This window comes from Candoia aspera, chromosome 3, assembly GCF_035149785.1.
Source record: "Candoia aspera isolate rCanAsp1 chromosome 3, rCanAsp1.hap2, whole genome shotgun sequence".
Taxonomy (NCBI): domain Eukaryota; kingdom Metazoa; phylum Chordata; class Lepidosauria; order Squamata; family Boidae; genus Candoia; species Candoia aspera.
This window is the reverse complement of record NC_086155.1, coordinates 150,005,420-150,027,153: the sequence shown is the minus strand read 5'-3', so window position 1 is coordinate 150,027,153 and position 21,734 is coordinate 150,005,420. Positions and strand designations below refer to the sequence as shown.

The 21,734-nt window shown below is 34.6% G+C and overlaps 1 protein-coding gene across 1 annotated transcript in view; it reads left to right on the top strand.

The window, feature by feature from the left end:
* The window catches only part of ZNF407 (zinc finger protein 407), a 391,671-nt gene that overhangs the window by 283,478 nt on the left and 86,459 nt on the right, over nucleotides 1-21,734 (top strand). The window contains exon 8 of the mRNA XM_063299035.1: nucleotides 9,598-9,776. Within this exon, the coding sequence (XP_063155105.1) occupies nucleotides 9,598-9,776 (179 nt within the window). The remainder of the gene's footprint in view (nucleotides 1-9,597; nucleotides 9,777-21,734) is intronic.

Here is a 21,734-nt window from a genome sequence, read left to right as displayed (position 1 = left end):
TCTACCTGTTCTTACTACTTTTCAGTCACTTTTGCTTCCCTGCCTGCCTGCTCTCAGATCGTTTATATTGATTCTATCTGTGAGTTGTGTCTAAAGTGCTTTTAATCTGATACATTCCCCTCATCTCTATGAAAACCCATCACATGTTCTAGAGTATTAGTGAAATAGTTATTTTTTCCATTAGCAAATATTCTTCAGATTTTGTTTTACCAGCTTGGTATAAGTGATCTAAAATGAAACATGCATAAGAATCTACAAATCTCAAGAGAAAAACAAATTGCATTTCCATTGAATATTTCCTTCTAATACTCTAAAACAGAATTTTTTAAACTTGGCAACTTTAAGATATGTGGACTTCAACTCCCAGAATTGCTCAGCATGCTCTAACACTGCTCTAAAATATGTCAAGACATATTCTACTGATTACTCTTATATTTAATGTTTTTGTTGGTTAGCTTATATTTTTGAAAGACAATTCAACATTGGCATCATAGTGACTTGAACAGTACAGTACAGTACATGAAGTTCCGAAAAGAAATAGAAATGCCCCCTTTTAATTAATTAATTAATTAATTGACTGTTTAAAGCAGCTTGACCTTAAATATCTATTTGTACCGTTTGCTCTATTTGTTTTCTTTGGTCCTTCCCTAATGTAGTACGCTGCAGTTTTGACTAGTTGTAACTCATTTCCTAGCACCAAGAACAAAGCTGGTTGAAGATGTTAGGATATGTCCACTAATGCACATCCCATCTTATCTATTTCATAGCTTCTGTGGCTGATATCTCAGCTACAGGCAAGAATTAACCATAATTAAAATGTGGTGTTCTAATTTAGAAGAAATTATGGGTAAAATCATACAATTGTTACAGGTGGTTCTTAATGCTATGTACCATTCCCCTTACAACAAAAGTACTTTTCTATTATTTTATGACCCAGGATACTTTGCGGTCCTAAAGGAAAGTTGTGCTACCCTCACAATTGACCCATTAATTTATCTTCATGGCCTCTGTGCTGTCCCAGATTTAAAAATAGCAGCAAACACAACAGATCTGAGGAAGAGAGATCTGCCACATTGCAGGAAATTATGGTGGAACTATGCTATTTTCAAGGGAAGTATTTAGAAAGCTGACAGACTTTTCTGAGTATGCAGAAAACGTCCTTGGTTATTTATTCCCTGCAGTCTTGGAAAGCAGTAAAGTTATATACATTTAGAAACAGAATGAGAATAGTTCTTATCATGATGTCATGAGATAACAGAGTCTGATATTTATTTTCTAATCCAAAGTCAATTTACATTAGTGATGAGGAAAAACAGCACATTTTGCTTGTATTTTTTTTTTCTAACTTTATTTTTCTGAAGTTCACCTATCACAATAAATAAAGAGTTTGCATTACATCTTGGGTGAATCAAATTTTGCATTCAGAAAATGAATCTGAGCAGGAGAAATGAAGCAAAAGAGTCTGAGAGAAGAGATTTGGGTTTTGTTTTTGGTTGGGTTTCCTGCCCCCACCTTGACTGCACAAGATGTGGAAAGCAGTACAATAGCCACAGGAAACCATCATTCAGAGTAGAGGTGATAGAGACAGTACTGCTTGCTTTGGACATTCAACCAGCAGCAGATCAACAGGATTTTCCCTCTAGGGAGCTATGTCTGCTTGAAGAGCAGCTGAAGGAACTGACATAAAGGGCCCGTTGAAAAAAGTACCATCTGCATATAAGATTGGCAGGTAGCCTTCAGGGTGTGTTACTTTCCTTTCTGGTTCCAACAAAGTTAGGAGTCTCTTTTCATCTCATTACAGTGTGCACAATCTAGGGCCTTTCATGAGTTCCATCTGTACATTTAAATTAATGAGCATATTTTGTACATTTCTGAAATGATAGAAAAAATTGGGAAATCTCTTTTAATTCTAATTTGATCATTTAAAAACGCCTGCCGTTGATATAGTTATAATGTAAAATATTTGCCAGGAAACAAAATGTAATAGAAGAGTTCCTAAATTAGTCCCAACCCCAAGGTCAGTAATTTTTTTTAATAAGAATTTTATTAAGTTTGAAACAAAGATAAAAACTACAAAAAAGTGAAAAACTACAAAAAGAAAAGAAAAAAACTAAAAGAGTGTAAAACACAAGAATTTTTTTTTGAAAATTACATAAAGAGGTGACTTCCAACTTTCAACAACAAGAATATACAGCAATTTCCATAATCGCTCCCTTACTCTATATCAAACCAAGGTCACATTATTTCTATAAATCATTCTATTAGGACATTATAAAAATCACTAAACGCAATTGCTCCTTCCCCTTATATTAAAAGAAAAATATATAAACCTCCAAATCAACTTCTCGCAAAAAACATTTATTTAATTTTTTTCCTTCCTACCAGTATTCTATGTATTTCTGTCCACTATAATAGAAATCAAATTACAAAAACATTTAAACTGTTTACTTTTATAATTAATACTACTAAAACAATCTTAACCCTATTAAACCTAAAACCAAGCAAATATTTTATCAATCTTAAAAATCAAACAAATCTAAAAGCAATCGAGGAAATCTTAAACCAAATCGTTAAAGAAACATAAAATCATACAAGCCTTAATATCAATCCAAATAAACATTCTTAATTCTCTACCCCACCTCAAAATAAACCAAAACATTTACATATTTCCATATTACACACAAGGCACAGGAATCAAACAGCCCAACTGCCCCACCTGGAAATTCAGACTTCTCAGTAAAAGAAAAAAAACCTCCCACAGAACAGAGCCTCTTCTTTCCCATAATATTCCATTAAAAAAAAAAAACTGCATTTGTGATTTGTAATTCAGTCTGTTCTTTTAACTCCTTCAACACCAAAATCTGGTCATCTGGCACAAGAGCTTCAGTTTCGCTGTTGTTAGAAACATCTCCTCCTTCATTAGAATCAACTTCTTCCACAACCTCTTTAGCCAGAAGAAACATTTTAAAGCTGATATTTGCTGCAGTGTCCTGAATATCTTGCAGAATAGCTTGACAGGTATCATGAAAGATCTGTTTAAACTTACAGTGAAGCTCACAACAGAACTCTGAGAAAGTCTGCTTGAAATCCTCCATGTTTCAGGTGGTAGATTATGGCGCCCCCTAGATACTTGATTGGCAAACGTAGGAGTTAATGAGTTAAGGGAAGATCTCTGAGAGTTGCTGATACAGGAGAAAGTATGCTAAAAAGCAGCTCTCAGAGAAAGCAGAAAACTGAAGATTTGAAACAGCAGATTCAACATGTAGGAAAATGTTAAATCCTTCAAATTCAATACAAAAATAATAGCAGGGAGATAATTATTTATTTTCAATCCTCCTCAATTTCCAAATAAGAAAACAAGCCAAAGCTTTAAAAAAAATTGAAAATTAATCCCAGAAATAATGACAAGCACCAAAAGAGATTGTTTCTCCTTGCTGTAGAAAGTTTCTCTTAGAGTACATAACTTTAAAAAAATATATAAATTGGGTGATTTAGAAATGGGGTGGCTCAGCCTAGTGTCCCTTAAGGCTACAGTGCGGCTTGGAAATGATGACGTCTCAGCCTCCTGGCAACTCTTACCGAATCAGCGTGAACACTGTTTATGATTCTCAGGCTGCAAGTCACCATTCCAGAGGACAGATGGGATGATTCCGAGCATTTTCTTTGTCCTTGAAGCCACTCTGGGCTTTGGGAAAAAACCAGCCTCACCCCCCCACACACAAAACCCGCTGCTGTCAGTTCTGTCTGTGGAGCTTGCAGACACAGCTGTTCAGTTGGCCATGTCCCCACTGGAAGTCCCCAGGGTTGATAAAATTTTAAATAATAAATAGGTCTGATGTCTATTGTGAACATTTCACAACAATTTTGAAATAATTTCAAGTATATAAACCCATTTAGATTGATTAAAACATTTTAGTCTTTTTTTTTTAAGTAAAATATTTAGGGTTAAAATAAGCAATAAGACTCTAGAGTTTTTGTCACAAAGAAAATAAATTACAATTCTTCTAATAGGCTCTGCTATTTGTTTATCTGTAATGAGTCCAGATTGATTCCAATTAATAGAATTTGCAGTGAATTTACTTAGTCCCTTGGCCAAGCAAGGTGTAAAAATCTTTTTATCTTGATTTGAAAGTGCAATGGGTCAGTTGGATTCAACTAACTCTTTGTCTGCTAGGCTTTGAAATCATAACTAACCAGATTTGATGCCATGAATCAGGAATGTGATAATCCTGCAGTGATGAATTAAACAAAACATAAATAATGAACAATTAGTTATTTTTTTTTTATAAACAGTTGCAGTAACACCATTACTCCAGGGAACTTGTTTAATTTAATTTAAAATATTCAATTCCTTGTTCTGTTTGCCCTGTGGAAGATGTTTGGTTGAGATTCATTCTATGGGCTTCTGATATGGGAGTGATTTTATCAAAGCCTTAAAAAATAATCAATTAAATTTAGATCTATTAGTTTTTAAGAGTACAAATATTTATTTCTTTAACTGCAGAATTCTGCCCCCAGTCCTTTTTAAGTGACTTAATTTTGATCTGTAAAAAATTATTTTCTGATTTATTAATAATTAATTACCTTATTGTCATGCTTACAAATTTTATTCAGTAGTTGTCAGAGGTTTTATTTAACCCTCGATGAACACTAATTCTCTTCTTTTTTGGATCAGTTTTTAATTAATGTCTTTACAGCCTAAATAAGACAATTTTAGTGTCACGGTAATTCCTTGAAAATATTTGAACCAAGGCAGAACATGTTTTATAGAATATTTTCTAACCGCTTTATCAGCAATAACTATGTGTTCATGTTTATGTGTGCACTAACAAGTATAGGGCATCCTGCATATGCTCTGCTGTGAGTCAGAGGTTCAAAAGGGATAGGGAGGGGCCTTAAAGCAGAACAGTCACCAACATCCCAAGCCCCTGCTCAACTGTATCTCCCATTGGGAGGCCTTGGGATAATTTTCTGTATCTTTTTCCCATCCCTGCAACCTGATCTGGACCTTTTTTGAATTCAGTCAGGCTTCTTTCTTGACACCAATTTTTCTCCCTTCCTATTAGGTATTTGAAAAGTTATCATGCTGAAAGACAGATCGACAAGAGTCCTGATCCCCTTTACATTATTTCTTTCCAACATTCCACTGGGTGGGAAAAAAGTAAGAAGGTACTTTCATAAAGAATTGCATTCATTTCAGGATACATATTTACCACAGCCTCTTAACAGCTTTGCCCTTCATGTTCTGATCGTCACAGACTTCACAGAAATGCAAATTTCAAATTTTATCATACTTCACTTTTCTTTTCCTTTAGTTTCCAAGTCAGTGCCAATATAAATTGTTTAGAAATACATCTAAGAGCAAAAGTAAGATACCCATACTTTCTAAGATACTTATATCAATTAAATATAGTAATTAATGCAGTATTTATGTATGCTGCCTTGAGTTGTACCAGGTGAAACTGAATCTATGGAGCATGTTTTTATATGCTGTCTGTTTCAGTGCTGAGGTGAGCCACCATCCCCAGCCAGCCAGAGGAATATTCCCATCTCGGATGAAGTTTTAAAACAGCAGTGTGCTCTCATGGGCCATGGAGGAGGCATTACTAGCTTGAGCTTTCTTGCTTCTTTTGAAGTGGAACATTTCTCCTATGTATCTCAAGAATTTACCTTGCTCAATTATTTGATTATCTATTTGCAGAACATTAATTTTGATATTGGTAGAAAACTTTAGGTAGAAAGCATTCTCCTGAGACCAAGCTGGGTCAGCAACAAGATTGCAGCATTCTCTGAACAAAGTTGAAATAATAGTTGTTTGTCTGCCATTGTTGGGTCCTGGCTCTCCTAGACTTTTGACCTGGGAATTTATAGTAAATGTTAAAGGGGGCCAGGGCACAACCTTATTTCATGGACTGCGCTGCATAAGTGGGTTGTGCAACCAAAGTCTAATAAGTATTGGATCTCTCTCTTGGTTTTCTGGAAGTGGTAGAAACTTAGTGCTAATGAAATATGACACCATTGGACAGCCAGTGTGGTGTTAAAATCACAAATACTTGTAATTTATTCTAAATTTAGATAGTAAACAAATGCAGCTTAGTTTTTAGAATTATTTTAGATCTTCTGATCCCTTCCATTCTTACATATGCAAAGCTTTGAATTCTGTGAGTTTGCAATTTACATTTTGATGGGATAGTAGCAAAGATCAGTTTCTTCAGCTTTTCCTTTAGCTAATCTCTACAAAAGTATTTCTTCTCTTATTTAGCCTGCTACTACAGAACAGTTATCTACTTAATTGTTCATATTTATAATGAAAATGTGTTTGTTTTAAACTTGGGAAGCCAATGTGTTGAAAGAGTGAATTTACATATGTCTTGTTCCAAGCTGCCATTTGGACATGCACCCCATCAGTTTTTTCCATTAACTGAACAGTTTTCTCAAGTATAAGAACTGATGCACAGGTTCCTGCTCCTGTCCTACAGGCTTTTGCTACTTTATAACAGCCAGCACTGGACATCTGTCACGCATACTGTATGTCATAACAAATAGATCATAAAAAATTCTTGCAAAGCTACAAACGTGAAAAAGCTGAAACTATTGTTACTGCAGTGCACTAGCTCGTAACTCCAGTACTGTCAATATTAATTCCAACCATATTTTCCTTATGAAACATTGAGATGTCAGGAGAGGCAGAAGTAGATGAATACCAATGTTTCTAGGTGCTTTTATTTTTTTAAATGGAGGCTTGGTTTCAGTACCTGCTGCTGCCATTGATTCTTGCACAGGGAAAATGTGCAGCTATTTCTGACTGCATGGCATTTGTAATGCAAGCTGATATTTAGGCTGTCTACAAATCAAAGAATCATAGAGTTGGAAGGGGCCATTTACGCCATCAAGTCCAACCCCCTGCTCAGTAGAGGAATCCAAATTAAAGCATCCCAGGCAAATAGCTGTCCGGTGTCTGCTTGAACACATCAAAAGAAGGGAAACCCACCACCTCTCTGGGTAATCGGTTCTACTATCAAACTGCTTTTACTGTTCAGAAAGATTTTCTTACGTTTACTCCGAATATGCCTTACTATAACTTTAATCCATTCTTACATGACGTGCACTTTTGGGTTGATAAAGAATAAGTATTGGTCTTCCATATGACATTCTTCCTGGTATTTGAAAAGTGCAGTCATATTGCTGCAATATGGGATGGGTGGTGAAGAAATATGATTAAATAAATAAATAAATAAATAAATATCCACCATCCATCTTTTTAGGGTGAAAGATTCCCAATTCATTTAATGCCTCCTTATAGGGCTTCAGTTTCAGTTGTTGCCAGTTTCTGATCCTGTTCCAGTTTGTCTGAATCCTTCTTAGGTTTATAGCCTTAACCTTTACAATATCCTTGTTTTCCTCTGCCTCTACAAGAATGCTGGTAATTCTTTAAGAAAAAGATTGAAAAAAAAAGAACTTCTGATTTAATTACCCAAATGAATACCAGTTCTAACATTTCAGGTTGATCATAAACAATTAGTGCTTATCCTCTGATTCTCTTAAAATAAGACATACAAGTTCCTTTTCTCTGATCTTGGAGGGGTTTTCAAGGCTATAGGCATCTGCAGTAAACTTAGGTATCAACCCTTACATACTTATCTGTGATGCAATTACAAAAGAAGTACAGTTTACATCAAAGCATTGTAATGCACATTTTTCACCCCCTACTCCCATCCCAAATACCCATATCTAAGGGTACAAGATGATAAGCTTTGTGGAAGAAATGGGAAGGTCTGTCCACTAACCTTCTCTTAGGCACAACTGTATAAACACAACAAGAATTTCAGAGCAATCTCTGCATATAAGAAAGTAATTTCTTAAAGGGCCAAAATATACATTTACTGAAGGAAAGAAAATAAAGATAATGACATGCATAATTATAAAAGTAAATAAAACCAATTAAAACATAAACAGCTAGTTTTCATGATCTTACAAAAGAGCAAAAAGTTCATATGGCGTTTATCACACAGACCAGGCAGGACAAGGCAAATAAAATTATCTCTATATCCTTGTCATGGATGAATCACTATTAGGGGAGATTAAGGTATTATAGCATGCTGTCCTCTGCAGGGTCAAGGATCAGATAGTCTGATCTGCCCAAGAGGATGATGGTTCTGCTTAGATTTCAGGAAGCTCTAGAGGCATTCTCTCAATGTTACCTGCCTTTTTAGCAACCATCTATTTGAGATGTAGAACAGCGAAATTGGTGGGGAACTGGTAATGGTATCTATGACAGAAGCTAAGAGTAGAAAACAGCTTTAGGTTGGTATCAATTTTATTTGGTCACCACAGAGGAATAGTGTATGTTTGACTGACCTACCTCTTGTAGACATTTTCTAATTTTTAAGTAAGATCTGTGTAAAATGACCAGAATGCTCAAACTCTTTACTATTGGGGGCTGCCCTAAGTCCTGCCTTTTCTCATGTTTATTATTTCTATTTTTTCCTCTTGTGAGTACTTTGGTAATTTTATTGAACATTTGTTTAATCAAGTTTACATTCTTCATAGGAAATGCTTACAGCAAAGGAAAAATATAGGCTGATTTATAACAAGGATGCACTACTTATCTTGAGGGGCCCACCTGGTTTCCTGGAGTATGTTGAAGACCACACAGATCACACCTGAAATGTAGACATAGCCAGAACCTAAATGGACAGGACTACTTTTTATTTTGTACTGTAAAACCAAAAAAGCTTTAGTTCAAAAATTTTCTGTGTGTACAAGTTCACCAAGTGGCTTTTTAGCAGAACATAATGTATTTGCTTTGAGTTACACCTTATGAACAGGAATATATTTGCTACATGTGTCTGGAGTATGCATCTAGCTACATGTGCAAGCCTCATGTGTGTGTAACAAAGAGAAAGTGCATATTCCAGTAAGTGCTGAGCAAGAGAGCAAGAAAGTAGGACTGTTCATAATACCTTCATCATCCTGTTGAAATAGTGTAATGAAATAGTTTTGGGCCATGCCACAGGCAGAAGGCCTTGTACCTTGTACCATTTCCCCAAAGCATCGTGTAGTGCCACTGCACCCTTTGTTTCATCTTTGTCACTGCAAACCATCTGTCTCTTCAGCTCTCTCTGGCAGGATCATAATAAAAAATGCACCATAGCATCAGTTTTTTATGAATTCTGGATATTGTTTTGCATACTATTTCTGTGGTTTATTTACCTGCAGCAACAGCATAATACTCTTGCCACACTATTGCATCAGGTTCAGTGGAAGGCAGTTGATGTTCCCAATTCCAAATATTTTTTAATGGATCTGCAGATTTTGTAATTATCCAAGTGATTCTTTTACTCAGAAAACGTGAGATTAGGCTTCTTTCAAAGGTGTAAAATAAAAAGTTCTTTTTAATTCAGATGCATTTTCAATTATACTAAAACTTTCCTGAAGTGTGCTTTCTTGAAACAAGTCAGTGAACTTCAGTTTCAGTTATATAATAAGCCTAACTGTAGTGAACTTACTGTTTTATTACAATATTTCAATTCAGTATCTTAGCAGGGATGTATAATATGACTTATTTATTCCACCCCCACCCTCCGCACATTTTAGGTCCAACTGTGCTGAAAATATCCGCAAGCATATCCTGCACACAGGCAAACATGAAGGCGTAAAGATGTACAACTGCCCCAAATGTGAATATGGAACCAATATCCCAGTGGAATTTCGCAATCACTTGAAAGAACTACATCCTGACATTGAGAACCCCGACTTAGCTTACCTGCATGCTGGTAAGGACATCTTTATACTCGTTTTCCCAAGTGGAAGCACGTATATGATTGTGGAACAAAAGCCACTTTATAGCACAGGAAGCAGTTTTAAACTCAATCCAGGCACCTTCAGTATCTCATTCATGCTTCTGTGTAACCCACAGTAGTTTTATTTGTATGTGTTTGCAAGACTTAATTTAATCTAGGAGTTTGCCCGAAATGGGTTGCCAGGGCCTAGTCTGATTCTCTAAAGTTTGATGAATAGCAATACTGTAAAGGGAAAGACTTCTGATACTGCAATCTGAATTAAGAAATTGGTCTTTTAGCGGAATGCTGTACAAAGTATTACACATGACACCTAAGGCTGGATATTTGATGTAATTTTCTTTATGAAGCAGCAATCTTTAGTTTTCCAGATACTTCTGGATTGCAGCTTCCATCTTCCTCTGGTATTTCCCACATTGGCTAGAGCTACATGGGAGTTCCAGATATCTGGATGGCTGTACAAGCAGCCCCTGATGATGCCTGAAAGTAGGAAGAGGTCCAACTCAGTACTGCCTCCTCCACAAAGATCATTAGAAAAGATACAGTATGCTGTTCTTCTCTATTTTCTTTAGGTAACTTGTATTAGCTTTATACACAGACAGGGAGGGAGAGCTGTAAAGTCAGCTATACAGTATGTTGAAGCATATGGGTATTAAAAAGGAATATTTTAATGAAAAATGTTCAAGATGAATTCTTAAACTACAATTTTTTCTTTTGTGTAGAAAATGTTTGTATTATTCAGAATAATTGATAGTCAATTATATAATCATCTAAGATTTTTTGTATTTGATAGACCACTATCATATGACTATTTTAAAAAAATTATAGACCGCTTTATCTAATTGCATGTTTATTTTCTGAACTACGTTGTTATCTGCTTATTGAATAAAATTAATGCCATTTCATTCAAAATATAATGCAAAAGAAATACAGCATTGAAATACAGCTTTGTTGGCAATATTTCCATACCGCTCTTGGCTTCTGGGATCTAAAATTCATGGTTAGGTAGATCAGTTAATCATTGCTTGAGTAAGTCAGGCCTTTATCATTTCTATTTTACTTCTGAGTTAAAGTCGTATCTTCATTCTAATTCTGGCTAGCATATTGTTCCTAGCAAACTCTGATAAATTTTAAGAAAAAATTCTACTAAGCAGATTCTACTAAGGTCACAACTCATTTTTGTCATATCTAAGCATCTCTTTTTTGCCACATGAAACAAGGCTCCAAAGGCAAGTTAGTCTATGATTACATCATCAAAATGGGACATAACAGTGATCCCGTCAGTTGTTAACAGCTGCAATATTCATGAATGTAATCCTGAAAGTTCAAGTAGTTAACTCTAAATAAAATTGTGATCTTTATCCTTCTTGACAGAAGTATTCATCAAATTATTAAGGGGGATGGGAAATGATTGCTAAAAGTTACACTGTGATCTATTACATGATTTTTATCAAAGTTTCACTGTGTTATCAAGTAGAGACTGAAGCTGTTGAATTTCAAGTGAGGATATAAAATTTCATAATTTAAATAATTGATATTTATTTCAAATATTTTTTCCTAAAAATCATTTGAATCCCCAATAGCTTTGGATACATGGAAATAGTTACAAAGTTTGCTTCTCTACCAGATTTAACCTTTTCTGATAATAATTTCACTGACAATTTTAAATTCAACATACTTTGAACAATGATTTGCATTTATTTTCAACAGAAGACTGACAACTAAAAAAAATTAAGCTTGTCATTGTTAGGGTAGATATTAGGAAGAAGTAATCCTTGCCAAAGTAAGAGATTGTTACTTAGATTCCATAAAACTATTTTTTAAAAAAATGCTGGTATGCATTATATAAAGAAAATAGTAAGCAGTTCAGCTTCAAACAGATTCACTCTAGTAATAGCCATTAGTGTTAGTCTTTCAATTGCATGTCAGGGTGATTGGCAGAGAGTCTTTTTCTCCTCATGTGCATAATAGTAATTTTAGTGTGTGCTTGAAATAAAAACCTTACATAAATGTTTTTCTAACTCTAAAAAGGATGCTAGCATGCAGTCTCTATAGAGTATCTTACCCATGTGTTCCTAATAAATTAAGGATCATAAAGATAATTATTTTCATCTTCATATAAGGATGTCTTTAAGTAGGCATTTGTTGTTTTGCACCTGCAAGTAATTCCTGAGATAGCCACCTGCAATATTCAACTTTTTAGCTAGAAAACTGGGAAGAATTAATATAGACTCCTCAACATAGTATATTGCTAAGACTTTTGTTGACAGTAAAGTAACATATCAAGATTAAACAGGATTTAATCAGTAGTTAATCAGTTACTCTGATAAGCCTTATTGATCACAGGTAGTGCAACTGAGTATAGGGCATCGGGCAGGTGAGGTCTGGAAATAGCAAGTATCTCAGTACGGCTTTATGGGGTTTTGATAGACAGTAACACTAGATAGACAGGGTTTGGATATTTCGTTTGGTGGAGGGAGGTGAATGGATAGAGTAACATAACCGTTTTCATAAAACAAATTAGTTTGTAATTGCAGTGCAGTTTTCAGTATAATGTGATAAGTATGTAGCTACTGAAATCCATCACAAGAATATATAGGCTTATGCCCGTGTTCTGTCCATCACAGGAACAGATAGACTGCTGGCTGGATTTCTGCCTATTTATGCCTGCCACATTGGATTGTAATAAGAAGGGTTTTTTTGCCATGCCTATAACCCACAAAATAGTACCAGTAACCACATATCCAGCTGATTGTGTTACTGCTGCCCTAAGTGCACATTATAAGGAATAACTCCAAATGTAGTCAGTCAATCTTACTCTTAGTAAATATGCATGTAATTGCATTATCTATTGCAAACCACTGAGAGACTTTAATAGCCAGTGGTATAACTTTAATAAATAAATAATAAAATTAATCCCCCTCCCCTTCCAACAAAAATTCATACACATATCTGTGCTACCAGTTTCAGATATGGCCTAAATGTTTATTGATTCAAATAAAAAGTTCTCTGGCTGCAGCAGGACTAGGCAAGCAGAGGTTTCAGGGTCCAAAGTATCTGTTTTGTAGCCCTGGAATTCACCTTTAACCATAGTTGCCAAAGATTGATGGCAAGATTTCCTGCCATTGGAGGTAGGGAATACATTAAAACTAATAGTGTGTGGCTAAGAGCCAAGTCCAACTTGATGGCACATAATCAATCAATTTACAAAATAAATAAAAACCACACATCTCTCTCCCAACCACTAAAAAAAAATTAGAAAGTTCTAACTCAGCCCATATTGTGACAACTGGGGGATGCCAGTTTGGGGGTTGGACTAGAAGACCTCCAAGGTCCCTTCCAACCCTATGATTCTATGATTCTATGCATTTCATTGTGTCTGTTCTGACTCTCAGCCTGCCTCAAAATTTTCAGAGGTGCCCCAACTCATCAACAGTTTGCTACCTTGAGTATGGTGTCTCTCTACTATGATACAAAGGTCTTAATTAAGGTTGTTGCTGGCACATGTGTTTGTGTGTAGGTATGTAGATATGTAAATACGTAAATATGTATGTAAGAGGGAGTTTCTACAATACATCCCTATTTGTTCCCCCTGTGTTCTTGCTGGCTCCAGTCTTCATTCTGCAGTGACTTATTGTCTCTTGTATATAGTAGGAATGGTAGAGGAAGGGGATCTTACTGCCTGAAGAGATTTTCAAAAGTCTCAGTTTAGGATAAGCTGTACATGGAAAATAGCACTAATTTATGGCAATCAGTTCTCTTACTCACTTTAGGCATTATCACCAAAGTATCTCTTTCTTCTATGCAACTGGAACAAAGGAGCCTTCCATAACTATTAATTCCATTCTCCTAAATTGTGCTTGACCCTAAACGTGGAACAAGATTTTTTGGGAAAGTCTGTAAGATGTACAGTATTGCTACACTACCAAAAACCACATATTGAACAGAGACAAAATGTACCTAAATCTGGTATGCAGAAATTGGTCATATTTATAAAAGGAAGCAGAACCTGTAGCTCCATTGAATTTAACATGTCTATATTTTGTCGTATTCTACTGTAACTGCTAACTATAAAATTTTGATTTAATGTATAACATATTTTATTATTTTTGCATCTCTTTTATATTCTCTAATTTAAGTTTCACTTCAAAAGTTTCCTTTTAATTTTTTCATTCTGTTATATTTAATATTTATTTATTTAGTTCAATTTTGATGCTCTCTGACTCTAAAGCAACTCTTAGTTATCTTTCTCATGTCAAATGCTGCACATGTCAAATATTCTTGGGATCCAAGCTAGGTTATATTTACACTTGTTCCATTTAGATTTTATGGAATCAATATCTGTTGTCTACCTTAAATAAATGTCATTTAAGGAAATTAAGAAGTATAAAAGAGGAAAATGCTGATCCTTAGAATAAGCAGAGGGATAAAATGCTCCTACTGGAATCCATTTCTTAGGAAAGCCTATCAGGATGGAGGCTATGTCTGTAATTATGGTACAGATGACCTCTGAAATGGTCATTTGAGAGAAGAGGTTGACTGTCATTGTTAAAATTAAAGAAAGTGGCATTCATGGAAGCCTAATTTGTTGCTACTGATTTTCCTGTAAAAGATTTTGAGATTAAATGATGTCTCTAGTAAATTTTCCTCATTATGAACTAGTGAGAGTTTACAGTAAGCTTACAACATGTTCATTAAGCTTAAAACCTCTTATTCAAAATGACAAAATAAAAAATGATAAAACAAGCATATGCATACATTTTGGGCACTAATAGTACCACTAAGTAGGCAAATTTGTACAATGCAAAAAAAAAAAAAACACCTTACAATACAAAACATGTATCCCATGTGTTTTTGTATACCAGCTGATGGAATTCATTCTCTCTCCCACTGCAAACCTCTGTTCAACCCCTACTGAATAGATTTGGAGGATGACTAGAATCTGCAAGGGGAGGAATACAAGGGTAACTCCTCTTTTACAAGCATTCTTTATGTGTAATTGAATAGTGGCCTACAGCAATAGTGAAGAGGAATTTGAAAATATTCAATGTGAATTAGAAGGAAGATCACAAATCAATATTTTAGTAGGAATGATTATATTTTTTCCTGACATACTATTTGAAAGAATGGTAGAGCAATAAATTTGAAAATAACACAATCACATTGAGAATGAAACAAATTCATATCTTCCATGATCTGTGACCTAACAGAGGATTCCAACAGCTGGGCAACATGCCAGAAAGTCACCATGTTAGTCACCCCTAAGTTATTCATCAGAAAGCCATTTCAGTGTGAGACCTCTGCTAAATATACCTTTGCTCAAAATATGTATGCACCTAAATCTATTTCTACATTAATTTTAAAAGCAAGTGCTTAAAACCATTTTAGCTTTAACAACACAATTTCTGGAATTATTATAACACAGATCCCAAAACAGGAACAGCATATTTCAAAGTAATATTTATCAATATTGCCCTTCAAGTTTCAGAGGAAACAAATGGTGGCCAGAAATTAAATGCTTACTTAATTACTCCATATAATTTCAGTTGATAACTAAAAGGTACCTCTTAATCATTTTGTGATCTTATTCTTTGTCTCATTTTAAAATTTACCACTACATATATTTCCCCTGTTGTAACATTAGCAATTCACAAGATTGTATGAAATTTCTTAAACTGAACACTCTTACATTCCACTTACGCCTTTTCAAAGGATAGTGATGACAGAATGTATTTCGGTTAGAAATTTAATCATACATTTTGCTATGTAATAGATTGACAAAAGAAATCCATATCCTGCAGATTCTTTCTTGCTCTAATAAATGTGTAAAAGAATGAGAATTTGTGTATATACATGTAATAAGCAGAATTATGTACCTAGGTTTCCTGGGCAGAATTCTCCTAGTGTATTACTTGTGTAAATTGCTGGTTGGATTATTGCAGTCTGTGTGGTTTTAAAATGTCCTGAAAACATTAACTGGTGCAACAATAAGGACATATTTAGGCAGTTAATGAGAATTGGTTAATAAAATCACATTGTAGTATGCATTAGTTGCCAGTCCATTTCCCAGACCAGTTAATTGTGCTGGTTTTTACCTTTAAACTCTACAAGGCTGGGGACAAGTTACCACCATCTAGCCCCTAAGGTCATCATCCAGGGCCTCTCCAGGAGTCCCTGCCAAATGTGGCCAAATTTGAAAGTGTGAAGCTTTTTTTACAGTCTCTCTGCAGAAAATCCAGCAATGCTCTTAAATTATTGTCTTTTTTGGTGCCCATAAAGAACTTAAAAAAAAAAGAAAAAGAATCCTGGACATTCTTGGAACTATTTTAGATTTTTGCATTTTTTTTTCTGTTGCTACTTTTATTTTTATCAAGTGCGGCATTATTTTAATCTCTGCTATTTTTAATGTATGCTGTTTTATTGTTATTGTGTATTTTGTTTTTTTAATTTATCTGTATACCATGCAGAAAGTGTCAGTTACTAGGCATTAATATAAATGGAAAGAGTTACTATCTGTGAACCTTTGTGTGTATGTGTGTCTTTTTAAGTAGCTATAAATTTGTTACGGATTTAAACATGTACACCCAGCCATGAATTGCATACTGTTTTAGAGATTGTCATGGGTCATATAATATTGTTGAAGCTAGCTCTGTGGATTCATTATTCCCTGTGTTTCATATTACTCTCTTCCCTATTTCCCCTCTATTCTTCTAGATGTTAACTGGAAAGGATCTGTGGGAATATTTCATCACATCAGTATAAAGCATAGCATTATCACTCATATCTTGGTCCATTATCTTTAAAAACTGTTTTGACCACTGTCGTTAGGGTCCTATGCATTTATTTAATAATTACATTTATGACTCTAGCATTACATTTGTGCAAAAAAAAACCTTCTGGTCCCATCATTGGGGATACAGATTTTCATTCCTTCAATTTGCTCTGATTCTTGCTGAAATATCCTTCTTTGTAAGGACCTTTCAGCCCACCAATGTGGACTTGTGTTGTTGTTTTTAATGACAGCTTTTTTATAATTACTTCCCTGCATACACAGAACTGTGTTTCTTAAACCTGCCCAAAGAGGTTCAAGCTGTGTATGTAACTCATATATAAAAAGAGAGAGTTCTATATAGATAGCAAATTTCAAAATAGAGTTGCAGTGTATTCAAATAAAAATCTATCAACCATACTATTCTCTATGATAGTTTTGCTGGGGCATATTTTACTTTTCCACAATCAGCAGTGAGCATCATCAGTTATCATTGGGATTCCCTCTCCCTAGAAGGTTGGATTTTTTTTTAATAGGTTTCTTTTTTATATCTACAAACCCCAGGTTTTCCCCAGGCCCTCCTGATACCTTTATCTTGTATAAAAATGATAATGTCTTCTCCACCATAAGAATTGCCTCTGGATTTTAGAACTACATGGAATAATAGGACTGTTGACATTTTGCCATAAAATTTTATAGGGAAATGCTCTTTATATATTATTCTATTTATTAGTTAGATATTACAATTGGATTTTGCTACGTCATTTTATATCACTGTTGGTGAGTTATGTGATCAGGACTGGAAAACATTAAGGCTGAACCTTCAGTTATCTGAGTAACATTGCATCTTTAGGAGAATCTGTTGAAATCTACATAGATCTTGATGTCACAGTTGTGACAATATAAGAAGGTACTCACTACACATGAGGCTTGAACAGTAACCCTGGACTGTATATAGGCTAGATCCATTCTTATCTTCATGGGTAAGAGCTAGCAGATCAGGACTGACTGTGGTTGGAGGAGATGGTAGTGTACCCTTTTTGTAAAAATGGTTCTGAACCATACAATCTTTTAATAATTGTACAGTAACAGCTCTAGTTCTGTGTAAGAAATTAGATGTATCAAGTTTTCAGGCATAAGGAGCATAAACAATGTTGGTTCTTGTTTAATGCACCATTGCAATTTTATCTTGGCTGCATTTTTTCCCTCTTTCTGGAATTTGTCACAGTCTAGTTGGTGTTTCACTGAGTTTGCTTCAGTTCTAGAAATAGAAATGCTTTTGCTGTTTAGATGTCTGGATGAGAGCGATAGTGTTTTTCTTTGTTTGCTGTTTTTATTTTCTTTGGTGAAGCCAAGCAAGAGCTAGAATGGAACTGTGCTTAATGTGATAGAATCTCGAGTCAATTTGTTAAGTCAACCACCTTGTACCCTATATCATCTGAAGGCAAATATTGCTGAATATATGTTGATTTCCTTTGCAGTTGCATTTAAAGTCATGATGCAGCATTGGTAACTTGATGGGAGGAAAAAAAATACTATGGCTTCAATTCAGAAAGCTTGCTGCTGCTGCTGCTGCAAAACTAGAAATTGCTGAGGGAAACCTTGCCAAATGTCACATGTGAAAAGGCCTTGTTAAAAGGAAGTGATTAGTTAATTGTACCCTAGACAAATAGAAAATACAACTTGAAAAATTTGTAATCCCAAAGTAGAGAATATTGTAATGTTCTAAGGAAAAATTTGATTGTTCCTGACACTGACCAACAGAATAAGCAGTTCCATTTGAATAATAATAGTAAAACAGTAGCTACTGAAAGAAATTACAGAGGTAAACTTGTTCTATTCTTCAGTCAAATTTCAGAGAATATGATAATTAAGCTTTTAGTGTATTTGAGTTTAGCCCCAACTGACATAACATCATGCTTCTTAAAGCTGTTACTTATTTCCCTATAGATCATTCTGTGTCTAATGTTGACTTTTCAAATGAAATTTAAATATAATTTAATGGTGAAGTTTTAACATCTACAATTTGTTCTTTGTTATATATTATTTCTTAGTGCTGGAATTGCATAAGATTAAACAGGGAGACCCTCCTATGTTTAGTCACTTTTAATCCTTTTTCATATCACAGTTCTGTAATCCTGTTTTTGCTTTTGAAAAAAATGAGCCACTCATTCAGATTCTGTGCTTCAGCGTTCAACCATTTATGCAGTCTGTGATAAGGGGAGCAGGCACCATATGCCTCGCAGTCATGTAACTGTCTTTACAGAAAACAATGGGAGAAAACATAGCAAATAAGGGAATTCTTAAAAATGCCCAAGAATCCTTGGCTTAAATACTTGACAGAGGAGTAACTATCTTTAGTCTATTGCTGCAAAAACAACCTAGTGGCTTGTGGGATCTGGAAGACCAACACATTTATTATGGATTAAGATTTTGCAGTATTCCCAGTGTTGCAAAGACATACAGCCATTTCATATTAAAATACAGGGAAATTTTATTTTAGGATATAGAAGCTGAGAGAATGTTTCTTCTCTTTCTCTCCGTTATTCAAGGAGCAAGTGAGATATATATTGGCTAGTTGACAGAATTTTATCAAGTGGGGTATTTTGTCTGTGTTTAATATGGTAACGATATTTGGGATTTCCACTGGTATTCAAAAGATATTCCCATGACTATAAAGTCAGTTGAAATCAGTAGGTATAACTTTTATATAATTATTTATAAAAGTGAATTAAGATCAAAAGCAGCCACGTTGTGGCCACTGTAATTCTGATTACACTGAGGATATCTCTGTTTTGAAAGAAAGCATCCCCTGAAGCAGCATGAAGCATCTTAGAGAATTTGTAGGTAGGAATTTATGCTGGAACTTAATATCTTGCTATTTAAAAATAAAAGAAAATCTAGTTAGACTTTTTAAAAACTGTGCTGTTTCTCCAATTACAGGAGAAGGCATTTGACGTAAAATTTTGTAATGCACTACTTTTTTGTTGATGTTGTTTTATTCTGTATGGTGGGAAACTTAAAAGGTCACTAGTAGTTTTGGAACTGAAAAGATTGTTAATCTACACTGATGTTTAACTTTGCTATAGATTGTTCATTGAAAAGTACTGTACACTCCCAACTGCTCTATCACCTGGCAGCAATTGATAAAGTATCTGTGCAGAAAGTGTCAGAAAAGGTTAATATTTATTGATTTTTATGGTGCTATAACCAATGTACTTGTGCCATCAAAGGTGCATGGGCACCAGCAATAGAATATGTAAAACGGCAAGTATCATGTTGGTTTTTACGATATTTTATCTTTAATTTATCTTTTTTGGCCTTAAAAATAACAGATCTTTAATGTAGAACCGAAAGCTCTAAATACATTTTTTATTTATGAAAAGAAATGTTGAACAATTTTTTTCTAAATAGAATAACAAAGTGTAATGTAATGATCTGCCATACATTTATTAGTGTTAAATGCATTACTAAATTGCTACTTCTTTATATTGCCTTCATTCTGGGAATATGAGGAAAAATCAAGAATTAGTTGTTTGTATCATTTATTAATATTATAATTAAAATAGTCACATATTCTACAATTAAAAATCTTGAACTTTTTTTATATAAACAACTAGGTTAGGTAAAATAAACATATCTTTTTGAGAAAGAAGGTTTCCTAAATGCTAATAGCTGTTAAAAGATTTTTAGTAAATCCTTAAAGTGGAGACAATTGATGCTCCATTCCTGCTTTCCAGACCTTTTCAATTTTTAATTTTGAAGTTCAGTGAGACATTTAGAGGCAATTCAGACAGCTTAGGCTAATTCACCGGAGATATGGGTGGAAAATTTCTTGAGGTCAAAATATTTTGTAGAAGTTTTCTGCTTCAGGCAAGTTTGGCAGTCTCAAAGTTTTAAGTTTTTTTTAGTAACTATTGCACAGCAGTGTTTCCAACATTCCAGTGGAAGTATTTCTCCACACATCAGAGTTTTTACTTCTTTGAGGGTACCATTTAAACATCATAAAACAGGCTACAATTAACTTTTTTTCACATCAAATAATGTAGCCCCGATATTTGTCGAGAATATGGATATTGAGATAAAAATGCTAATTGATTCATTTTCAAAGGAAACCTTTCCAGAAGATTTTCCAGTTCAGAATTTTACACAAAAACCCACATTTATGGTTCTTAATCCTGAGTTTATAAGGAACTGATAATGTGCTGTACGGGACAGACAGACAGGTATGTATGTATGTATGTATGTATGTACGTACGTACGTAATCAGTCCATTGCAGGGTGAAGCTTTCTTCATAATCTGCTATGCTGGTGCAGTGTGGGGTAGTAGATAAATGTTTTTCAACTTCCCAGTCTAGGGCTGAAAGAGAGAGAGAGAGAGAGACTGAGTCAAAGTCACCCAGCTGGCTTCTGTGCCTAAGGAAGGTTGCACGTTCTCTCCCTCACCCCCGCCTTCATGTTTTATATTGAAGCAAACATCAATCATGAATAAACTGCAGTGTATAATCATAGGCATAATTATCAGCAATTAATTTGTGATCTGCAACTCCTTTTAAGCAGAATCTTTCTGTTACTGCCAGTTAGAATAAAAGTGCTATCACCTAAGTCCATGATCTTTTTTGAAAGAAACTCTAACATTCTTCATCCCTCAATGACCTGTCATTTATTTCATTTGAGGAAATCACTATTACGTGCACATCGTTTTGTGATTAATGTGTTCCTTCCTTTGAAATGAATGAAAGATGGTATGTATGTAAAATTTGCTGATCTCATCCAGCATTTAGATTTCTGAATAGTTGCACATTTTTGCAACAGAAAATACCTCTGTGGATCTAACAGATGCAAACAAAAAGTTGTTGAACATGTGGGATGTGGAATCATCTCCAAGAAACACTAACCTCTATTTGTAAACTGCTGTGCATACTATTTTTCTAGAGTTTAATGCACTCCAAAAAGCAACCCCAAAGCCCACCCCAAACCACTACTCCTATTTATTCTTGTTATTTTCCTACTCATGTGTTAGAAAATATATTTTAATTACCTACTTTCAGTTACTCTCATTTGTCATTCAGTGGAAATAGTTACTTGCTGTTATAATCCATTAGGATATGTATCAGTTTAGAAGCTGATTTGCATCTTGACATTTGGAAAGCAACTTAAAATCC